This window comes from Dipodomys ordii, unplaced genomic scaffold (assembly GCF_000151885.1).
Source record: "Dipodomys ordii isolate 6190 unplaced genomic scaffold, Dord_2.0 Scaffold190, whole genome shotgun sequence".
NCBI classification, from domain to species: domain Eukaryota; kingdom Metazoa; phylum Chordata; class Mammalia; order Rodentia; family Heteromyidae; genus Dipodomys; species Dipodomys ordii.
Genome location: NW_012267406.1, coordinates 815,544 through 835,421, shown reverse-complemented (window position 1 = coordinate 835,421; position 19,878 = coordinate 815,544). Strand labels below are relative to the sequence as shown.

The 19,878-nt window shown below is 36.6% G+C and overlaps 1 protein-coding gene across 2 annotated transcripts in view; it reads left to right on the top strand.

Moving 5' to 3' along the window:
• Nucleotides 1-5,655, top strand: part of Vcpip1 (valosin containing protein (p97)/p47 complex interacting protein 1) — a 32,530-nt gene extending 26,875 nt beyond the window's left edge. For both annotated transcript variants that reach the window (XM_013034495.1, XM_013034494.1), the window contains one exon: nt 3,703-5,655. In XM_013034495.1, the coding sequence (XP_012889949.1) occupies nt 3,703-4,562 (860 nt within the window). In that variant the 3' untranslated portion in view covers nt 4,563-5,655. The remainder of the gene's footprint in view (nt 1-3,702) is intronic.
• The last annotated feature ends 14,223 nt before the right edge of the window (nt 5,656-19,878 follow it).

Here is a 19,878-nt window from a genome sequence, read left to right as displayed (position 1 = left end):
AAATCTAGGAGAATCTTGGGAAAAAATATAGATAGAAAATTTCTTGATCTTGGGTTAGATAAAACCTATTATAGCACCAGAAGCTTAAGCAAAACAGACTTTTGGGCTGTAAAGAACACTATCAAGAGAGCTGAAAGACAATATACAAAATAAAAGGATTCTTTTTGCAAACCATGTATCTGATAATGGGCTTATATCTAGAATAATAAGAACTCATAACATCTAAACAAAAAAGAGATATAGTTCAATTAAAAAATGGTAAAGGATTTGAACAAACATTTCTCCAAAGAAAATAAATGTTGTACAGTATGTTCACAAATAAAATAAAATAAAATTAAAAAAAAAAAAGAAAATAAATGTTTACAAGCACATGAACAGTGCCAATCATCAAAGAGTCAATAAGAACTGCTGGCACAGATGTAAGAAAATTGAAATCCTCATGTACTGTTGGTGAGTTGTAAAATGGCATGGCCACTTAAGAAAAGAGTCTGTCAGTTCTCCAGACATTCAGCAGATTTTCTGTATGACCCAGCAATTCCCTTCTTTAGTATGTACCTAAATGAAATGAGAATACACATATACTCAAAGATTGAACATAAGTATTCATAGCATTTTTCATAATACTCCAATATGAAAATAACCCAAATGTCCATCATTTAAGGACTGAATAAAATGTGGTATATCCATACAATGAAATATTAATTTGGTAATTTAAAAAGGAAATGGTACATGCCCCATTATGGAGGAAAACATCATAGTACGTAAAAGAAGCCTGTCACTAAAGACTATAATGAAATGTCCAGAATAGACAAATCTAGAGAAACAGTAAATTGAGGGTTGCTTCTGGATAAAGAAGATATATAGCAGGAGAAAATGAGGTGTCACTGCTGATTCATTTTCTTTTAGGGAAAATATTCTAAACATCTAGTGATGATTAAAGAACTCCGAATATGCTAAAAACTCTTTAATTGTATACTTTAGGTGGGTGAATTGTATCTCAGTTGAGTCGTATCTTTTAAAACATTGCATGTAGTATTTTTTCTTATTAGATAGTGAGCTCTGGAGTCAAAACACCTGAAATCAAATTCTTATTCTATCACTTCCTGTATGACTGCTCAGTCTCAGTGTTCATTATTTGTTAAGTGATCATGTCAGAGTTGTTATGAGGGTCAAATAAGATATGCATATAAAGTAGTTAACAAAGAGCCTCTTGCCTAATAAACACTTAGCAAATGTTTGCTACTATTACTAGAATTCCAGTTGCTACTTTCCGGATTTCTTTTTAAAGTTCTGTTCTCTGTGTGTGTGTTGTTGAAGGTTTATCCCAGAGACTTGTGTGTGCTTAGCATGTGCTAAGTGACTGAACTATAAAGTTATTTTGACTATAAAGCAGACTTTTTTTTTTTTTTTTTTTGGAGACAGTATTTTACTGTGCTTTTTTTGACTGGTCTTCATCTTTAAGTTCAAGTGATCCTCCTGGACCCTCAGCCTACCCAGTAGCTGGGATTACAGCTACTTGGAAAAGTATTTAAAAAAATAATTGGTTTAAATTGTAATAAATTTCTTTGGTAAATACAGAAATGAATGACAAATTGTTTTAATACTTGCATAGATTTCATAGGACTATGTAGCACCTAGCTTTGCTTGTGTTTGAACTTGGTAAAAATGGAATTCTGCATATATTCTTCTATGACTTGCTCCTTTAATGCAATATGTATTCAGATTTATCTATGTTGGTGGGCTCAACTATGGTTTATTTTCACGATTGCATAGTATTCTATTGTTTTTAACATAGTTTATCCATTGTTCTGCTGATGTACTGCTGGGTACTTTCCAGATTTTTGATATAAGGAGCCATGTAATTAGAAATAATAGTGTACATTTCTTTAATGTAAGGAGTAAAGGAATTGTTGGAGAGGTGATACTGAGGCTTGGGGCTTATTAGGTAAGTGCTCTACCACTTGAGTCATGCCTCTGTCTCCTCCTTCCCCCTTTTTTTGCTGTGCTCGGGCTTGAAGTCAGGTACTGGGCACTATGCCTGAGTTTCTTTGTGTTCAAGGCTAGTGCTTTACCACTTGAGCCACAATGTCATTTTCAGCTTTTTCGAGATAAGAGTCTCTTACTTGACAGGGCTGGCTTCGAACTGTGATCCTCAGGTCTTAGCTTCCTGAGTAGGTAGGATTATAGGTGTGAGCTACTGGCACATGGCTTGGTTCTTTTTGCTTTAGTTTATTTTCAAACGTTTTGCCCAATGTCAGCCTTAGACCAAAGTCCTCTTATTTATACTTCTTGTGTAGCTGGAATGATAATTATATACCACCATATTCTTGACTACTTTTCGTGATGTTAACTTTTTCTTTGGACTGACATAGAACTGAGATCTTCCCAGTGCGAGCCCCCTATGTAGCTGGGATCATAGGCGTATGCCACTACATCTAACCTGTGATAGAGAAATTTTAATGAACCTTAAATTCAGAGAACTTTATGCTTTATAAATTTTAAGCGATTTATTCATTTCCAATTGAGTCCTTTTCTTCAGTTATTTAAAGTACTCTTAAAGAGACACATTAGAACTACTGTATAGCTTTTTGGGGTGAAGGAAGGAACCCTTCTTAATATCCTTCACAAAGAATAACAGAGCATTTCTAAGTTTGTCCATTATCTCTGTCTGAATAAACATAGCACTATTTTATTCATTTTTAACTATTATGTGTGTCAGGTATCATAACTTTATTTGTAAATATAAATTTTAATAGTTTCATATTATCCTCCATCAAGTTTGTTATTCTGGTTGTTTTGAAAAGTTTAAGTTGGTTCCCAGTGTTTCACTAAAAATAATGCTATAATGAATGAGTATTAAACTGACTTTTCCAAGATAAAGTCAAACATCATAGCAGCAGCCTGGAAACAATTACAGAGCCCTCTTGATCCAGTATTGACTCCCTAACTGACATTAGTCTCTGTAGTATATGCTTTATATACACTTACTAATTCTCAAGAGAGGCGATACATCCCATCATTATTCTTACCTGATTTATTATCATCTGTTCATTTGTAAATCCTCATGATTTGTTCTAGTAAAATGGATATTTAAACTCTTCCTGGCCTTACAATATTCTCTTCTTCTTTGCTACTTTGTTTCTGGAGCTATGGTTTTTAGAGTTCTGAAGTAGGTGATTAAAGACAGTAAATGGATTCAATGCCATTATTTGTTTGTTTATGGTGCTAGGGACCAAACTTAGGGCGTGAACGTGGTAGGTACACCCTTTTCCACTAAGCTACATTTTCAGCATCTTTAAGTTTTGCATATTTATTTTTTGTCAGTTGTTTCTGCCAAAAGTATATCAAGGGAAAATTCTGCTTGGAGTTTTATTAACTGATACTTTATCTTTTTGAAAGTTTATACCTACTTTATACTTTTTTAGAGCCATGTTTATTTGAAATTATTATTTGATTCAGTAAATAGAAATACATTTTCTAATAGAATAATAATTATTTTTTAAAGTCCCCTAAGGAACAAAATCTATGATAATGCTCATTATTGTAATAGACTGAATTATTTTCTGATAAATCTTGTTTTGAAAGCTGTTATTTGTTCATTGCTATTGAAAATTCACTATTTCAACTATAATTGTCATCACTACACCTTTACTAATGCCTTAGAGAAGATTTAATTTGTGAATATTTTTCCCTTTTCTTTAGGTATGGCCGATGGCAAGCATTGTACTTTTCCACATCTACCTGGCAAAACCTTTGTGTATAATGCTTCTGAAGACAGACTGGAGTTGTGTGTGGATACTGCAGGACATTTCCCCATCGGTCCTGATGTTGAAGATTTAGTTAAAGAGGCTTTAAGTCAGGTTCGAGCAGAGGCTACTACAAGAAGCAGGGAATCAAGTCCTTCACATGGGCTGTTAAAACTAGGTAGTGGTGGAGTAGTGAAAAAGAAATCTGAGCAACTTCATAATGTAACAGCCTTTCAGGGAAAGGGGCATTCTCTAGGAACTGCATCTAGTAACCCCCACCTTGATCCAAGAGGTAGGGAACCTCCAGTTGTGAGAAAGCATAATACAGGGACAGACTTCAGTAATAGTTCCACTAAAACAGAGCTTCCAGTATTCCCCACTGCTCCAGGTAACAATGAGCTTATTCGAATAGCTCCTGGAGTAGTAACAATGAGAGACAGGCAGCTTGATCCTGATTTGGTTGAGGCCCAGAGAAAAAAATTGCAGGAAATGGTTTCTTCTATTCAGGCTTCAATGGACAAGCATTTGCGGGATCAGAATACAGAGCAGTCAGCATCTGATCTTCCACAAAGAAAAGTAGAAATTGTAAGTTCTTCTGTGAGGCCTGGAAATCTTCAGACTGGCTTGCATGAATCTTTTTCTTTAACTGGTGGCACTGAAAATTTGAATACAGAAACAACTGATAGCTGTGTGGGAGATGCACTGGGAGCAGCATTTGCCACAAGGTCAAAAGCACAAACGGGAAATTCTGTGGAAGAGCCTGAAGAGATGGATAGTCAAGATGCTGAGATGACTGAGCCAATGGATCACTCTTGATTTACTTAGAGGCTAATAACGGCAGGATGTTTATTGTGAATATGTAATATTTGTTGGCTGGGCCACATAACTTGATTAGTCATTAAAAATCTTGTATGTATGTAACTCAAAGATTATATCTTGTTATTCAGTGCATGATAGCAAGTGTGTGATTGGCAATAGCTTTTAATGTACTGCTGCCCAGGCTGGCTCCGAATTCCTATAAACTAGTTATTAGATCTGTTGAAATACGTTTCTTCCATATATGTGTTTCCTTGGAAGTTCTTTGTAATTTTAATTCCATGAAAGTCTTAATGTTTTAAACATTGAAAATTCTCTTGCTAATACGTTTGATTTCTAAAAAGACCAGAACTGGGAAGAAAAATAGAGTTTGCTAATGTTGATGTCAGATAGCCATCCTTGGTATTTAGTAGAGTGTCAAAAGATGTATGTAAATTTGAAGTTTATCTGAACTAAATTGTATCTTTAAATTCATAAAAATGATTTATTAGAAGTAGTATTCTGACATTTCTGTGCACATGAACATTTGTAGAGATAGCTATTCTTGGCGAAAAAATACTTTGAGAATTTTGCCAAATTGAGCAAAGTTGGAGAAAAATATCTATTCTAGAATGATAAAGTCAATATGATTCAATTAGTTGCTGTCTGAGCCAACATAGCCAATTGTGTACTCTGGTGATACTATGTTACCATTATTTTAATCCTAGCCTGGTCAAGTACCACCTAATTTGGCCTGTTTTGTTTTGTTTTGTTGTTTGCAGGAAAGTTGATTGCAAATTGTGGTAGAAAAATTAAAAACAATTACAGCAGTAGTTAATTTCTAATTTTCAGAGTATGTCAGAATTCATAGAGGATTTATAAATAAGATTATCTTTATAAATGTATTACATTGTTCTGGAACTTTGATCAATGATATTTCAGCCTGTATATGCTAAGTGTCTTTAAGCCCCTTTGAACCAAAAATGTTTCCTTTTTGTCTTAAGCATCCATACGATTTTGTTTGTTGGTTTTACTTGGGTTTAGATGCAAATTTTACTGCAACATACCCTGAGCATTTGCTTAAGTAGTATATTCATTAAATCGTTAGTGCCAGAGTCTTTGAGAAGCAGCTTTTATACTTATTCCTTAAAGACAAGAGTGTTTATCCTGAGACTGATACTGCACTATTTTATCCTGTTCTACAAACCTGTATTCTAAAATGTACATTTCAATCCATTTTCTTCCTCTGCTTACTGAAATTAAGTTGAATTTGAATGGATGAGAGAAAAATGTATGGTAATACAGTCTCTAACTTTAGAGCATTTCAAAGCCTGGCTGTCTCTGTTTGCACATGCAACAAATGCAGAACTGTTTGCAATTCTAAGAAACTGTACACCAGAAATTATATTATTAGGTATTTAAAAATCTATCTGTTCATAAAGTAGGCAGTACTTTTAATTTGTTTTTTCAGAAAGGGAGGTTTTCTTTTATGAAAGTATCTTGAACTAAATCCACTTATTAAGTTACTCCATTTTTTAAATAAGGAAAGAATGGAGAATCCAGACATTTTATAATTTTATCTGAGCAAGGTATATATATATATATTTATATACATATGTGTGTATAAATATATATATACATATATACATTTGGGTTTGTTTTTATCATAATGCCACATTTTTGCAGTATTTTATTTTCATTCTTCTAAATTTACTTTCAAGCATCTTTATAACAAAATAGCAAGACTTAGAACCTTTAAATTGTGCTCTAGTTTTGCTTTAAGTAAGAGAGCTACCAAATAATATTTAACACTTAGTATAGCTAGTCTAGCTTCTTTATTAAACCAAAAATTACAAAAATCATTTACCACTCTATTTTTGGCTTTTTTAGCCATTAAAACATTTTTTCCTTTTTTTTTAAGTATAGGAAAGCTGTTCAATAGCAAAATAAACATTGCTTCCAAGTAAATTATATGATCACCTTTTTTTAATATTTTCTGTACCCATGGCTTGGTATGTTAATAACTGTCAAATAGGATCTTAAAACATTAAATGAAAAATATAAGAAAGAAAATTTATCTCCCTATTAAATACATTCATGTAAATTATAATGCAAATATGAATATTAAAAGATGGGCTTGATTTCTGATAATAATTTATTATTTTCTGTAGCAACAGCATGCTATTTAGAAGCTGGCTGCGTATGAATAGTACATTAACAGAATAGTACATTAACAGTTTGAGTTCTCCCTTGATAAAGAATAAAAGGCTTGATTCTGAGAAGTGGTCAGATTTCTTGAAATTATTTTAACTTAGTTGAAAATTTGAGTGGGATATTAACAAAGTAGCAGTTTGTAGTAAGTGGGTCAGGTATCTTTACAAAGGCTTTTTCTTTTCTTTTTTGATAGTACCGGAGTTGAACTCAAGAGTCTCAGGCCTGCTACATCCTCAGCTCTTTTTGCTTTAGTTATTTTTCAAATAGCATGTCACTTTTTGTTGTTGTTGTTGTCCAGGCCTGGACTGCAGCCATATCCCCTCTGCATATCTGGGATTACAGGCATGTACCATCATGCCCAGCTATTTTGTTGACATTGGATCCTCATTAATTTTTGTTTGGTTTTGCCTTAAACATCACCCTCTCCTCCCTTGAGTTGCTGGCATTGCAGGTGTGGGCCTCACAAAAGTTTTAGGACAGTTTTGAGTTCTTAAATGTCCTCACAGTTATATGACTGATTATTTCTTAGTACTATCGTTTGTGATAACTGCTGCATCTTAGAATATAAGAGATCGCAATTACAGTATTTTTTACTCCTGGCTATAACATTATAACTGAACATGGAAACGGTATTTAAAAATTTTTTTTTTCATAATCTGTTCTGTAGTGGCTCATACCAAGTTTGGGTTGATGGCCCCAAGTCTAAGTAGTTAAAGGTGGAATATGTCTAGAATACTGATAAAATCAGAGATAGCTAAAATTGACAGAAACAAGACATTGCCAAATATTATGATGTAGACTTTAATGTCAAGGGAATGGTTACTCAGAAACTAAAGAGCAAACCCACAGTTGATTACCCCTGCGCCAAACTGTGTTTCAGGTTATTTTATTGGAAAATGGTAGAATAAAGGCCTGAAAGTTACATAGAAGGCTGAGATGGGAAGAATGAAGTTTGAGATCAGCCCAGACAGAAAAAACAGCGGGACCTTGTATGTGATCCCAGCTACAGAGGAGGTGGGAGGATAACTCAGGCCAGCCTCAGGTAGGGAAAGGAGCCAGAGTTGTTATTTGTCAGTTGTTATTGACAAAAACTTGGTTTAGATCTTTCTATAGATTTTTACTTAGGCTTTTACAATCAAGCCTTACTGCTGACAGTTACATTATCAGTGTGTAATGTATCTGTGATTCCCAGCCATAGGTCTTTATAACCATTATTTTTTTTTATCAACTTCCTTTGAAATGAACAGTGTATCTGGCACAGGGTCTCTTACCTCAGGGAAGAACACTTGCTAGCAACTCATACTGTTAATTACAGGTTTTGAGAATTTTACTGGCATATCTCATATTAGTGACTACTAAGTGCAAATTTTGTAACTGTTGTTTTTGTAGGTAGTTGCTAAGACTGCTAGTGAACATTTACCTAAATATTTGAACCTTAGTAACAACTGACTTTTAGGTAGAAAATAAATGTGTAACTTCTGTCATTAATTTACTTCACTTGGTCAATGCAGTGATAATATAACGTGATTATTTCAAAATATCAGTACAGTTTTGTCCTCGTTTGTCAACAGTTCTTTAACTGGCCCAAACTTAAAAATATTGCAGTGAAAATTTTGAATCCTCTTTCTCAAAGAGCTTCATCTTAAGATTTTAATAAAAATAGCCTTAGTAAAATTGGCTCAAATTTTACTCTATAAATTTTAAGTGACTTTATAACAGTAATAGTGAACTACATATTCTAAATTGGGTAGAGATTCCCTACCATTCAAGATTATATAATTTAACAAAATTGTTCCACCTTGAGGCTTTTCATAATGTAAGAGGTAGTTTTTCAAACCAAAACTCATAATAACTACAAAAATAAAATGTACATTTAAGGAAACAATAATGGGAAAAACAATCACAAATGTTAAGATATAGTTCATTGCAAGTTCTGCCTTTTTAAAGCAGTATTGAGATTTGAACTCAGGGCCTTGGACTTGTTCTTGAGCCACACACTCCCAGCCCTTTTTACTTTATTTTTCAGACAGGGACTTAAAATTTTGACCTGGTCCATCTTGGACCTCTGTCCTCCCATCTCTGCCTCCCAAGTAGCTGTGCCACCATGCTCAGGCTGAGTTCTGCCATTCTTGGTATTTCTTTTGAGATACTGTTTCAGTTCATACTTAATGGTACTTAATTGTGAGAATTTAAACATTTGTTCCAACAGAAATTGTAAAAATTGTGAATTATTGGAGAAAATGCCAGTACTTGTATATCTGACATTTAAAGTTTTTAATTATGGAGTCTACATGCTTTTGTAGTATATTAATACAGTGATTATTCTCTTGTAAAAGAAAAGGAAAAACTAGTAAAGAAAGTGTTTTAGTTGATATTATCTGCTTGTGAGTATCAATTACTTAGTATTTTAAATTTTAAGGTATTGCATATGTGTCTTTAGAGTGCAGAAATCCCTCCCTGAGCCTTTATGCCTGTGGTAGAGCAATAAAGACTGAAAAGGTTATCAATATCTTCAGGTTTATTTGACTTTAAGAATTAATGCTGAGAACTGGAAAAAAATGCTGGGAATATTTAGAAATAAGCAGTAATAGTGTCAATATTTAGAAAAAAGCAAATAGCAAAGGCTTCAACTGCTCAGTACAATAGTATAAATGTTATATCTCTATGGCACTAGTTTTTGCTTGTTATTTTTTTATTTCCTGATGTATATATTAAAATTGAATAATGAGTAATTGGTAATAGTACAACAGTGTATAGTGTTCTATGGCACACCTCACTGTACAGTATTTGAAGTTTTCTTTTATATCAGTAATAAAACTAAGTTGATACATACTGATTTTGCCCTCAACTTCACCTTGGCTTTGTAAAGTAATATTTTATTCTTTGGTTTTTTAGTTTCTGGAATTATACCGTAATATAATGCATGAACAAATCAGTTTTATAATGGAGTTCTTCATGTTAAAAAAAAACTTCCTTAAGTGATTTATCCAGAAGCAGTATTTTGTTCAATACTAGATATATTGTACCCATATAAAGGAGTAAATGTAGGCAATTGAGTCATTCAGTGCTTACTAAATATTTGAAAACAAAACAAAGGCATAGAATGAGAACTTGGTTTGTGTCTTTGTGTGGGGATGTGGGAGGTATGCGCACGTGCGCACATGTTGTTCTAGGGCTTAAACTCAGGGCCTGGGCACTGTCCCTGTGCTTTTTTGCTCAAGGCTAGCAATCTACCACTTGAGCAACAGCTCCACTTCTGACTTTTTGAGGGGCTTAATCAGAGGTAAGAGTCTCATGGACTTTCCTGCTTTGAACCATGATCCTCAGAGTCCTGAGTAGCTAGGATTACACACATGAGCCTTATGAGTCCAGTGCCTTATTGCTTTTTAAAGCCTAAGTAAGAGAATTATAGTCAAAGCTGGCCAGAGCAAAAAGAGAGGCCTTAATTGCAAAAGAACTACAACAAAAATGGGCTGATAGCATAGCTGAGTAGTAGCTGAGTTCAAACCTCACTGCAACAAAAATAAACAAAAAACAACCAAGTTTGTTTACTACAAAAGCAAAGGCTAAAAAGTATAAAAGAAGTAGATTTCCAAGCTCCATGTTTCTCAACTGCTTCAAATCCCATTGTGTACGTTCATCTGGGTGCATCACACTGCCCCCCCTACCCCCCCCCCCCCGTTCCCCCGCCCCCCCCCCCCGGGACCTGAAAGCAAGAGAATTTCAGACCTCAGAATTAGCGCTTTTGCCAGCATCCACAAACCACAAACTTTTTTCTTCGGGACAGAAGAAGGTAGATGTCCACAGATAGTGAATCATTTGATCTGGTTGTGATGGGTGAACAGAAGTTTCACTGGCAACGTGTGACAGAATGATAACTATGTGTAAGTATACAGAGGCATGAAAAACATGACAATCATAGAAAACTCAAGAATCTCTGAATCACTGTAACTCAGAACATTCCTGGGTTTCCTAATTCTTATTTATTTGATATATTAATTATAAATTATATATTCATATATAAAAGTATTATAAACTTGAGGATAAATGTTTGAAGTTACTTCATTTTTTATTCTCTTATCTCAAAAGCAGTTCCAGATATAACACCTCAACCTGTTGACAAGAAAATCAAGCATTCTAGCTTCATTCTTTTATTTGTTGGTTGTGAAGTTTGAACGAAGGATCTAGGCACTGTCCTGAGCAATTTTTGCTCAAGGCCAGCACTCTACCACTTGATCCACATACAGTGCCACTTCCAATTTTTGAGTGGTTAATTGGAGTCTCTGGCTTTGAACCAGGGTTCCTCAGATCTCAGCCTCCTGAATAGCTAGGATTACATGTAAGCCACCAGCTCCAGGCTCTAGCTTAATTCTTTTTCAGCTAACTTAACTGATAGAGATAGAATTGGCTAAACTGACATTAGTTTATGCAAATAACAGCAAAGTCAGATATGAACCTAGGTCTCTAAATTGAGAGCCAGAATCAGCTTTGAATTTTTGATATATAAGAATGTACTTACTTAGAAGGGGCTTCTGTAATTATTTTTAGTAAACCTTTTAAGGTATAATGCTGTAGCTATAACTAAATTGTCAATATTAAAATGAATATGCTTATAAGTAGAGGTGTGGTTCAATTGGTAGAGGGCCAAGCTTAAGCTAAAAAGGCAAGAGAGCAAAAGGCCCTGAGTTTAAGCCCTAATGCTGGCACAAAAAATAAGGAATAAAATTTTAAAAAGCTTCTCATCCTTTTATATAAATTTTCTGTCCTCTTAGTCATCATGAAGTCAGATCTCTTAGCAATATCATCTTCTATTGACCTCTTATAGTATAGTACAGATTGATTATTCCTAATCAGAAGATCTGAAATTTAAAATGATCCAAAATATTAAGACTTTTTGAGTGCTTACATAACACTACAATTGGAAAGTTCCGCTTTCCATATCATGAGTCACAGGCAAAACACAGGTGCATTAAAAAATGTATATATTTACCTTCAGGCTGTGTATATAAAGTGTACCTGAAACATAAACTTCATGTTCAGACTTGGGTTTTATCCCTGATATAGCTCTATGTATATGCAAGTATTCTCAACTTTTGAGACACTTGAGAAACATACCAAACAAAGGACTTAGTCTATAATACCGCATGATCTACCCATTTGAAGTATACCGAATATATATATATATATATATATCCTACTGATTTTTTTTGTATATTCACAAGGTTGTACACCATTACCATAAACAATTTTAGGCCATTTCATCATCCCCTCCCCCCCCAAAAAATATGTACCCATTAGTAATTGCTTCTTTCTTTGCTAGAGAGCAACCAATCCCCTTTCTGTCTCTTCACTGCTTTACAAAGCAAGGCAGTGATGAACAAATTTGTTTTGAAAGATTCTAAGACCTTGTGGAGGATATATTGGATTGGAAATGACTAGAAACTTGGAGGTTAGTTAAAAGGCTTGCTGCACCTGAGTGAGAGAGAGCTTGAATGGATGTACAGGCAATGGAGATGGAAAGGAGAGGATAATGGAAAAAGTAAAATGATGAATCCAAATTCTAAAGTTTTTATTTGAAAGTTTGGTGTGTGGTGCTATGAATTAAGAATCACACACAAAAGTAATTATAGATTGGTGGTTTTGAACTGAGTTCCATTTTGAGACATGTTGAATTTTATGTGCTTTGTACTTTCAGATGAGGAAAGGTAGAATTCAGATATTGGGTTAGGATTGAAAATATAGCCATGAATCGTAGAATGATTGTAAGCAGGGCAAGCCAAAAAAAGCAAGCGGAACAAGTACAAGGCTCTGAGTTAAAACCCCAGTACTGCCAAAAATGACAATTAAAAATAATGAAGAAAGGAAGGAAGGGGAAGAGGGTAGGACAGAAGGAGGGGGGGGAAGGAAAGAGGAAGGAATTAATAATAGATCTAGATGAGCTGTCCTAGGACATGTAGTGAGGAGAGAGTTTTAAAAAAATGAATTTTTGAGGAACATGTGAGTATAGACTTTGAAATCATGGCGGTAATATCACAGAACCCCAGTGATAAAAGTTCCAATTAAATGGGGAAATGAAGTTAGATAATCTCAGCACTTGAGAGGCTAAAGTAGAAGGACCAAAAGTTTGAGGCCCGCTTAGTATATACAGCAAGATCTGGGTAAAAAACTAAATAACAACAAAAATAACAAACAGAAGTTAATGAAGTCACATACTGTAGGAAGTTTGGACTGAATGAAGATTGGGTTTATGGGGTTAGGTGACTTTTGTGGCCACAATTTCAATGGCATGGTGGTAGTAAAAGTAGATTTCAAGAAGACTAAATATTGATTTAATAGTGAAGTCAAGATACTCTTTCAAGAAGTTTTACTGAAACGGAAGAAGGGAAAGTGGTAGACAGGGTTATGGGAGGGAAGGATAGATAGATGGGGAAAATACTTAAACAAATGATTTCAGCAACCATTTCAGAGCCAATATTCCCTTTATATAACAACATTTCTCCATTTCCTAGTTAGATAACTGAAATTTACTAAGATGAGATTAATAACTTAAATATTAAAAAATCAGACTATTTCTTCTCTGGTTGGGATATACTTATGTCCCCACATGTAGTAGAGGTTTGGTCTTTAGAGAGGTGGTGGTGAGAGGAGTTGGGCCGTTAAGATGTGGGGCCTAGTGGGAGGCCTGGAGCTCCCTGGCTTCCTGATTTCAGGATGGTGTCTCCCATACATTCTCCTGCCATTTTGACAATCGTTGCAGTTAGGCCCATGCTATAGGCTGAACATTGTAATGCTCCCTTCTTCCTGCTTGATCTTGGACCTTGAACCTTTAGAAGTGTGAACTAAATAAATCTCAGGGATTTTGTTACAGTGTCAGAACATAGACTAATAGCTCATATAGAGGAGATACAAGAAACAATAAAACTGCTGCCAAGCATAACTCACGCTGATTATCTATCTATCTGTCTGTCTATCTGTCTGTCTGTCTACCTACATTTAAAAATCACTATGAACACAATAATTATAAATATAAATATCATTTGACTAAATAAGTGTCCTCAAGCCTTGAGTTCCCTGTGCACCAGTGGCTTTTTGGCTGTAATCCTAGCTATTAGGCTGTGATTTGAGGATCGTGGTTCTAAGCTATCTGGCCAGGAAATGAACCACCAAAAGTCATAAGTGGAGCTGTGGCTCAAATGGTAGAGCACTAGTCTTGAGCAAAAAAGCTCAGGGACAAACATATTCTCTGAATTCAAGCCCCAAGACTGGTAAAAACAACAATAAACAAACCCCCCAAACCCTTGAGTTGTATCCTTTTCAGTGATATGATTTTATAAAATGGAGAAACAGCTCTTGGTTCAGTCTGAAAAAATACAGTCTTCCCTGTTTACCTGGTAGTTACAATTCTGGAAATATTTGAGTTATTTTAAAACTGTAAAAAAAAATCCATGTGCTGTGTTTATGTGTGAAACGGAGTTTAGGTTTAGTCTGAAATCATTATAATTAGGTTTTCACTTTGGTGACTGGTTGAAATGACACAGGACATGTCTTCCTTGTGCATAATGATCACAAGTTGTGTATTCCTAGTCCAAGCACAACTCAATGCAAATACCTCCAAGACCTATGAATTCCACTGAAATTCCCACAATTCACTGTGCTCTATGTAATTGCCTGGATATGCCAGGCCAGTAGAGAAGGGGAGACTGAAAAGGGACAAAGTTATTATTCTTGATGAAGTGGAAGGTAATAATATATAGAATAGAAAAGGATAACAGCTCTCCAGTGCTGCAATAAGAAATTACCACTAATTTAGTGGTTATAAAACCATACGAACTTCTCTTATCCTAAGGTTCTGGAAGCCAGAAATGATAAAAGCACCCCCATTAAAATCAGGGGGTGTTGTAGGGCTATATTCATTTCTGGGAGCTTTTTCTGGTATCTAGAGATTGCCTGAAATTCCTTGTCTGGTAACCTTTTCTTCTAGCCTAGAGATTACACTGGGCCTATCAGGCTAATCTTATCATATGAAGATCTTCAATTTAATCATACAAAATCTCTTTTGCCACTAAAGGTAACACTCTCAGTTATGGGGATTAGGAAAAGGAGCATCTTTGGGGAACCATTACTCTAGCACAAAAGTGTAGAGGCAAAGAGTATTGGTTGAAATGGGACACTTTAAAACATTTCTTTTACAATTTTTGTTTGCTCTTATTTTTAAATTTCAAAGCTAAACTAAGAATTCTATAGCGGCTTGTATTACACAATGTTATTTCTTTTTATAATTTTCATCAAACTTAAAATGGCACTCTAAATGTAGAGATTAGTAAAAGTAGAGAGATGGGTGGGGGAGAGATTGAAGCAAAGATTCTGAATCCAAGATACAGTTCTAAGCCTATATTTTGTTGTTATAATGTGGTTCCTGCCAATGCATATTTTAAAAAAGCATCACCAATGTTGGAGCAAGCTTTATATACTTTTCTAGTAAGCTCTCTGTCGCTATTACAAAATACATGATATAATTTTTGTGTGTGTGTGTGTGGGGGTCGGTCCTAGGGTTTGAACTCTGGGCTTGGGCACTGTCCCTGAGCTCTTCAGCTCAAAGCGAGCCACAGCACTACTTCCTGTTTTTCTGGTGGTTAATCAGAGATAAGAGTCTTATGAACTTTTCTGCCTGGGCTGGCTTTGAACTGTGATCCTCAAATCTCAGCCTCCTGAGTAGCATGAGCCATTAGTGCCCGGCTGACATCAATTTTTAAAAGAAAAATATTTATTGGCTGGCCCTTTTGTTTTGGACCTGTGGTGCAGCAGCACTTCATGGCGGAGTGCATGGAAAGCAAAGCTGCTACATTAGAAGCTTGGGGGGAAAGTTGAGGAACAGGAGGGGATCAGAGCTTTACAATCCCCTTCAAGTGCACATTGCCAATAACCTAATGACCTCCTATGAAGTCCACTTCTCAATGGTTCAACCACTCCTCAATAGTGCTGCTCTGGGGACCAAACTTTTTTTTTTTAAATATGGGCCTCCGGAAGACATTCAAAATCCAAATGATAGTGGATATCATACTTGTGCTATTTCCTTATAAAAGAACTTTATCAATTTTTAGAGTTTAGCCACCAACTGCTTTTTAAATGCATGAATAAATACTTCTACAACAGTTGCATAATGCAAAAATATGTAGGGCAAAAGATAAAACCTGCCTTGCTTCCATTTCATTTTTTTCTCCAAAGTGAAAATTTGTTCAGTTTGTATACTCCAGAAACCATTTTTTTCTAGACTGTCAGGATGTATTCAAATATGTTGTTTTTATTTATATAAGTGATACACTAGTTATACAGTTGTATTACACTCTTTCCACTATACCTTATTTCTATACAACATGTACATGGTATTTTTTCTTGCTTCTGCCTCTGTATGCACTTGGACAAATTAACCTTCTGGTGGCCAATTTTCACAGTTAATGAAGTGGATGGAAGTTATACCTATGCCTGATAAAGTTTTTATGTTTAATGAATTTGTAAATATTACCAAAGACAAGTGCATACAAAGTACCTAGAGGGCCCTAACAGTGTTAATACCCATTTAATGACATCTCATTTTTTTTTTTTACTATTTTTACTATTTCATACTATTCAAACTAGTATCACGATTATGTGAATGCTTCTATTTTGGGGTTCTTTTGGGATTCACTACTGTAAGCATTCAAATGTATCTATTATTTGCTTTTATTGAATTATTTCATGGAGATAAAATAATTTGTCAACAGACTCCACATAGAGCTCCCCTATGACCCAGCAATCCCACTTCTGGGCATTTACCCAAATGACCACAAACAAGGCCACACTAAAGCTACCAGCACAACTATGTTTATCACAGCATTATTTACCATAGCTAAGATATGGAACCAACCCTATCAGTTAAGTGAGTTGAAAAAGAATTAAGCTAGAGCCCAGCACTGGTGGCTCACACATGTAATCCTAGCTATTCAGGAGGCTAATTCTGAGGATCCTGGTTCAAAGCCAGAGACTTCAATTAACCACTCAAAAAACAGAAGTGGCACTGTGAATGCCACTCAGTAGATGAATATGTATATGGCTTTTGCCATCTATCAGTTTCCAAATTTTGCTACCTCAGTAGTCATAAAATAGGATTTCACATCTTTTTTTTTTCCTGTTGGCCCTCCCCATACTGTTGATACCTACCCCCCAATAGAGCCTGTTATACTTTTTTGTGATGTTTTTCTTTTTCCTTCTAGCATATATTAATTGCATGAAGGGGCTTCCCTATGGTCATTCAAATATTCATAAATAATTGAGTCAGACGAACCTTGTCTATTACTCCTTTCCTAGTACCCTCTATTACTCAAATCTATTTTAATTTGTAATTTTCTTTTACCCTTACAAACATACCTATTCAAACATTTGCCTCTTTTTCTCTCATTCATTTTACAGATACTGTTTATTGATTGTCTGGGTGGCCCTCTTTTAGAGACTGGGATTCTAGTTGTAAATAAAACAGACAAAAATTCCTGTGTGAAATTAGTTGCACATACAGTTTTATAAAAAGTGTAGTCTTGCTGGGCGTCAGTGGCTCATGCCTGTAATTCTAGCTACTCAGGAGGCTGAGATCTGAGGATTGTGTCTCAAAGCCAGCCCAGGCAGGAAAGTCTGTGAGACTCTTGTCTCCAATAAACCACTCAGAAAACCATTAGTGGTGCTGTGGCTCAAGTGGTAGAGTACTTGCCTTGAGCTGAAGAGCTCAGGGACAGCGGCCAGGCCCAGAGCTCAAGCCCCACGACTGACAATTAAAAAAAAAAGTCTCTTAGGCATTCTGTTTGCTAGCAAACCTGAGAAGTATTTGCTTACACTATAAAAGAATGGGAAAATGTGCAGCTACATCAATGCTGAATTATCATAGGAAGAGCTTTACTCAAAGATGTATAGAAAGTTAATTTTTTATTTTTGTTTATTTTAGTTTTGGGGAGAGAACTGAGGTCCTCACACATGCTTAGAGTAGGTGCTCTACCTCTAAGCTAGTATTCAAGGAATGCCCAGCTTTTGCCCTAACACCTGTTTCCTTTTGGTATTCAATCCCCATAGTTCAGGTAATCTCAGTGAAAAACTTGGGAACTAACAGACTATTTAAAATTATTCTCAGGTAGTTCAGGAGTAGAAATAAGGAAGAATATTCTTTTATCTTCAGCTTTTGATAGCTACAAATAAAGCTATTATAAAGTCTAAAGTGACTATTTACATTGCAATAGGCAATATATGAAAGCTATATATGTTTCAGCGTTTTCATCTTCTCCAACACTTCCTCCATCTTATTTTCTATTTGATATGTGGTAGTATCTCACTGTGGTTTAATTTGCATATATCTATTGATTTTATTTCCATGTGCTTATCACTTTTATTCACTACTTTATCTTCATTAGTGATCTGCCCAGATCTTTTGCCTGTTTTTCATTGATTTCTCAACTCCCAAAATCTTAATGATATATTTGAGTATGTGCATTCAAATGAATCACTTTAATTCCAGTGTTTAGTTTTATAAATGATTTAAATGATTGCACTTTATCCTCATAAATATTTCCACTATATGTAAAATGAGAGGGATTTATTTTACTATCAAAATTTAAAACACCTGCCTCAAGATCTAAAAAGTATAAAATTAACTATAGTCTACAATATAGCCGAAGTTCTGCTTCCTGTTAGAATATAAAGTCCAAGAATAAGAAAACAGATTTCTAATGACATTATGGATCTAATAAAATCTGGAGACTAGTTTTTATATATTTTTGTTAAGTGAAGCAACAACTAAGGAACGACTTAAAAAAAAACACTTTATCGCCCCCAAATCTATGCTTGAGAAAAAAAAGGAACTATAAAAACGCAAGTGAGCCTGACAATATTGCACGCAAGCTCCTCTGAATTCATATTTGCACCTGTGTCTCTGCTTTGCAAAAGACGACCCATGTAGCATTTCAAAATAGAAAAATGTTCAGTTTGTTACAATAGTAACCATGTGGTTCAAGGCTCTGCCCAGTAGAGCATGTTGCCTTGCAAATACGGACCTTGAAGCGTGTCTAATCTTCTGGCTGTTAACCTACTTTAATGCTACAGTAACGGTGAAATTTGTAGGTATTTCGTTTTGGAACATCTAAATTTCAACTGCTTAGAAACTCCTCTGAAGCAGAACCCTCTCCCTCCCGTCTCCCCTGCGTCGGTCAGGTCACCTTCTGCCCTTGACTTCCATTCATCTGGGCAGAATTCCCGGTCCCCGCTCGTCCTCCGGCCCAGCGCTCCGGGCTCCAGGCGCCCGCACCGCGGCCACGGGCTGTCCTCCCCCCGCACCCCCCGCCGGTCCGCAATCCGGCACCGAGGACCTGCTGCAGTCAGCTACAGATTATCCAGCTCCCTTTGCCTTTCCTAGGACGCCCCCAATCAAACATGCCCCCACCCCACCACCACTTTGCACACTTCTGCTCTGTCGAAGGAGGATAACGTTGGAAGGTCTCCCCACTTTCGTAACTACGCCTGGGCAAAATTAAATCGCTTTTTTTTTTCTGCTGAAGAATAACGGCTGTGCAAATCTGATGGCTAGATTTGTTTTCAGGTCTTAAGACCGAGCTTCCGGACCAGGAGGCGGGACTCAAGAAGCCGAGCCCCGCCCCCTCCCGCGCCAGGCCCCGCCCACTCCCACCCCTCGCCAAGGCCTCCACCTCACACCCCGCGAAATTTGGGGAGTAGCGGGGGTCAACCCCGCCCCCGCTTCCGGCCCAGCCTGGTGCGAGCGCAGGAACTCGCTTTCCCGGCAGCCCCCGCGCTCCGCCCCGCTCCCCGGCCAGGCGCGTTCCGAGTCCTGTCCCGGCTCTGCCCCGCCGCGGTGCACCCGCGGCCTCCCTCCCGCAGGCTCCGGGCCTGCCTTCCAGCGCCCTAGCCCCGCCCTCGGCCGCGCGCGCACCCCGCCCTCGCTGCCCGCGCCCCGCCCTCGCTGCCCCCGCCCCCCAACCCCCCCCCCGCCCTCCGCCCCCGCGTGCGGCTGCCGCAGCCAATGGGGTGCCGGGCCGCGTGCGCAGATTCAAACGGCGGCTCCAGAGGGAGGCTGGGCGCGAGATTCGGCGGTGCC